Below are 3,852 nucleotides of genomic sequence, written 5' to 3' on the forward strand. Positions count from 1 at the left end.
GGAATTTCATTTAGGGTCTGTTTGATTGCGAAGATGGAATTTAGGTGGAAAGAAAATGAATTCCAGGGAATTGAATTACCTAGAAATTGTTTTCATGGAAATTGTAAATTATTGTGTTTGATTGTATAAATTTTTCACGTGGAAAATGTTGAAGTAAAAGTATTTTTTGATGTTCGTTTGACTTTGTTTTGCGTGGAAATTGTCAATTTCAGGGATATCATCTTTTACAATTATTCCTAAAATTTGTTCCCATTGCCAACAATTAAAAAAAAATAAAAAAAGCAAAAAAAATAAAAATAAAAAAAGGTGGAAAACCAAAAACCACCTATCCCCTAGGAAAAAAAAAGGTGGAAAATCACGCTTTAAGGTGTTGTACCTAGAAATTCATGGAAAATCAATTCCCTGAAAAATTTTGTCAATCAAACAGGCCAAAAGTGGAAATTGGAATTCGAATTCCAAGTTCCATGAAAAATTTCGTGCAATCAAACAGAGCTTTATTGATTTGACGAACGTGGTAGGTTGCGTGGATTTGGAAAGATGAAGCTACAGTTTTTCCATTTTGTTTTGTTTTGTTATTTAATGTAGTAAATATAAAAGTACCATTTTACTCTCATTAAAATTGATTATAATGTGGTCAAAGTGAAATTTTTAGTCAACTAACGAAATAGTGGATGAAAATCATCAAAAAAGGGCTTTATCTAGAACGTTTGGAAAGGTTAGGAGTGACGACCGCAACAAATCAAAGGTTCAGAGAAAGTCTGCTAGTGTTGTAAAAGTTTGGAACTTTTGCTGCAATTATCCCTTACGTTAAAGCCATTATGACGTACTTTTTATCTCAAGTATTACCACTATTTAACGATTAGCTTTATTTTTTATACAAAGTGAAAATATGTCATACATTAGCGTGTCAAAAGTTAAAAAATATAATAGAAATTGAACATTTTAGATATAATTTAAATAAATAAATTTAAGCATGTTTTGGTTTGGATAAAAATTCGATTTTAATCTAAATCAAAGTCAAATAATCAATATTAACTACATCTTTTCTAGTTTCACAAATTTTCAACCACACATTTCAAAAACTTTTCTCACAATCTACTATAAAAAAATTAATTTTAATCCTCAAGTATTAATTTTATAGATTTTATAACTGAGAAATAATATTGTTTTAAAAATATGAATCTTACTTACAAAAGAAAAATGTTACGAGAATTATGTGAAATTATTTTTATTTAAGTTAAATGTGCGTTAAAAAAAAAGCACTTTAGTAATCTTGCTTTCAAATAACATATTTTGTTGAAAACACTTTCGGTATCGACAATTAAATAGACAATAATCTTTTAATAACAATAATTTTCGAGAAAGCTTTCCTTCGAAAAATTCTATTGATAAAAGCTCTCAAAACAATTGTGTTACACAGATCAAAACTCATGTACCTCTTATTTTATTTTTATATTTAAACTCGATCAAATATTTTTTAGTTAGCCAAATATTAAGGTAGCATAAAATGTGATTATATATCGAAAGTAGTAACCTATTTAATCTAGTTAAAAAATTTAAATCAAAATCGAAAATTAATTTGAACTTCATAATTGATGACTCTCGTAACTTTTCAGTTACACATTCGATCAATATTTATTAAAATCTAATTTTTCTAAGTGAAATATCGATAAGCTAATGTATATTGTTGCTTTAAGAAACGACACACGTAGGAAGTATATGCATATACATATATTTAGACTCCATTTGTTTTTCATTTTTTGTAAGAACGAGAATAAAAAATATAGTCGTTACGGACCTCATACAAAAGATAGAAATTCAAATTTGGTGACTTGATATAATAAATAACGATCATATTTTTTATTTTAATGGAGAAAAAATGGAAAATAAATATGGGCTTAATTATTAAGTAAAAAATTAAATACGAAAATTTTATTTTTAATTTAATTAGAAAACAGCTAGGCTTGTCCAAGAGGCAAGAAGTACAAAATGAGCACGCTCTTAACTCTTTGAGTAAGCCAGTTGGTTTCTTCTTTACTCTTTTCGTGACTTTTATCCCAATTCTTCCATACTATGGATCCCTTGCCGCCATCGCTCTCCGCCGTTCCAACCACCACCATGACGGCGGCGGCGGCAGCACCACCTCCACAACCCCCCCAAATCAACTACCCAGACTCTGTGGATTCATCCCCTCGCTCCCGCAACACCAACTCCTGGGATGATCCGCCTCCACCGCTCGGTCCGCTCCCCCAACCACCAAAGCTCCGCCTCATGTGCAGTTATGGCGGACACATAGTCCCCCGCCCTACCGACAAGTCTCTCTGCTATATCGGCGGAGACACCCGCATCATCGTCATTGACCGCCATACCAGCCTCTCCGACCTCCACAACCGCCTTTCGAAAGCCCTTCTTAACAACCAGCCTTTTACGTTGAAGTACCAGCTCCCGAACGAGGAGTTGGATTCTTTAATATCTGTTACCACTGATGAAGATCTTGAGAACATGGTTGAAGAGTACGACCGCCTCTGCAATTCGAGTGCTTCGAAACCTGGCCGCCTTCGCTTGTTTTTATTTCTCAAAAGTTCGAATATTGAGCAACTTCTTGTTGAAACTGCGTCTACTAAATCAGATGACTGGTTTCTAAATGCATTAAACGGGAAGGATATTAATATGCCTGCATCTGCAAAGGATTGCGGGTTTCCAGAATCCTCTTCGGTCAATTCTCTACTTGACTTTGATGACGATTCTGTAGATAAGGAGGCCAACACAAGGAAATATGTGGAATCCCAAATGGATTCATCAAAGAATGATGGAAATGGGATCGGGACTACTGTTAATCCCGATGTGCATTCGGTCCCGGATTCTCCAATGCTGGAAGCCAATTCTTCCTTCGAGTCTGCTTCTAGCTCTCCATTCGTGGCGAATCTGCGGCCCATAAGGGTACGTGCGGAGGAGAATCAGAAGGCAGGGAGGTTGGGAATCGAGGAGCAGTTTCAGCAGAGCGTTGTAGTTGTTGGGGTTGGTGGAAATGTTAATTCGACTCAGAAGCAGGAGGAAGGGAGTTTCGTGCCATTGGATGTGGCAGCTGGAATGGTGGTATCAGGCGTTCCAGTGGTGGCAGGTGGCGGTGGGGAGTATGGAAATAAAACTTTCTCCGACGATGATAGATCAGATCATAGTGGGTATAGAAGAGCACAACAACAGGCACAGGTGCAGTTACAACAGCAGCAGCAGCAGCCTCAGTTTCAGCCGAAACAAGCAGGTTCTATCGATTTGCCTTCCCCAGATTCAGTTTCAAGGTACCCCAATTTTGAATATAATCTTAAGAATTCTACTGTGTATATGGTTTTGTGTTGAGAGGGCCACGCTTAAAGAAACATCCTCAGTCCCAGAATCTTCATCACAACCCATGGATGAGCTGCCTTCCTCCCAGGGCGTCGACCCCCCAAAGATCGAAGTAAAAGGTAATTCAGTTTTTTGATGTCTTACCTTTGCTCGTGCTATTGGTTTTTGATTTGTTGCTCTTGAGCTTTGCAGATACTCCTATGAGTCCGCCCGTTGTGGCAACATCGTCTCGCTCGGACAAGGGAAAGTCCTCACGAATGGATGAGTCGCTGGTGGCAAGCTTGGCCGAGGGCGCGCCATCTTCTACGATTGTCGACTGAGGGCGCACCATTTTCTACGATTGTCGACGAGGTAGTTTTTCTTTTTGCTTCATTTCTATTTCCACCTTGTTTGTTGTAGTGAGAATTTTCAATATTGGCAGTCTTCTTTGCAGGACGCTGACAGGATTGTGCATTCTATCCAAGACTTGTTTGCTTCCTGGGGGCAAATTCAGACGTTTCGCCCTGC

General features: G+C 37.2%; 1 protein-coding gene across 1 annotated transcript; it reads left to right on the plus strand.

Moving 5' to 3' along the window:
* Window positions 1-2,073: 2,073 nt before the first annotated feature.
* LOC111404398 lies at window positions 2,074-3,357 on the plus strand. The gene has a single exon (XM_023033211.1). The coding sequence runs from the start codon at window positions 2,074-2,076 to the stop codon at window positions 3,355-3,357; it is 1,284 nt and encodes a 427-aa protein (XP_022888979.1).
* The last annotated feature ends 495 nt before the right edge of the window (window positions 3,358-3,852 follow it).

This window comes from Olea europaea, chromosome 11 (genome assembly GCF_002742605.1).
Source record: "Olea europaea var. sylvestris chromosome 11, O_europaea_v1, whole genome shotgun sequence".
NCBI classification, from domain to species: domain Eukaryota; kingdom Viridiplantae; phylum Streptophyta; class Magnoliopsida; order Lamiales; family Oleaceae; genus Olea; species Olea europaea.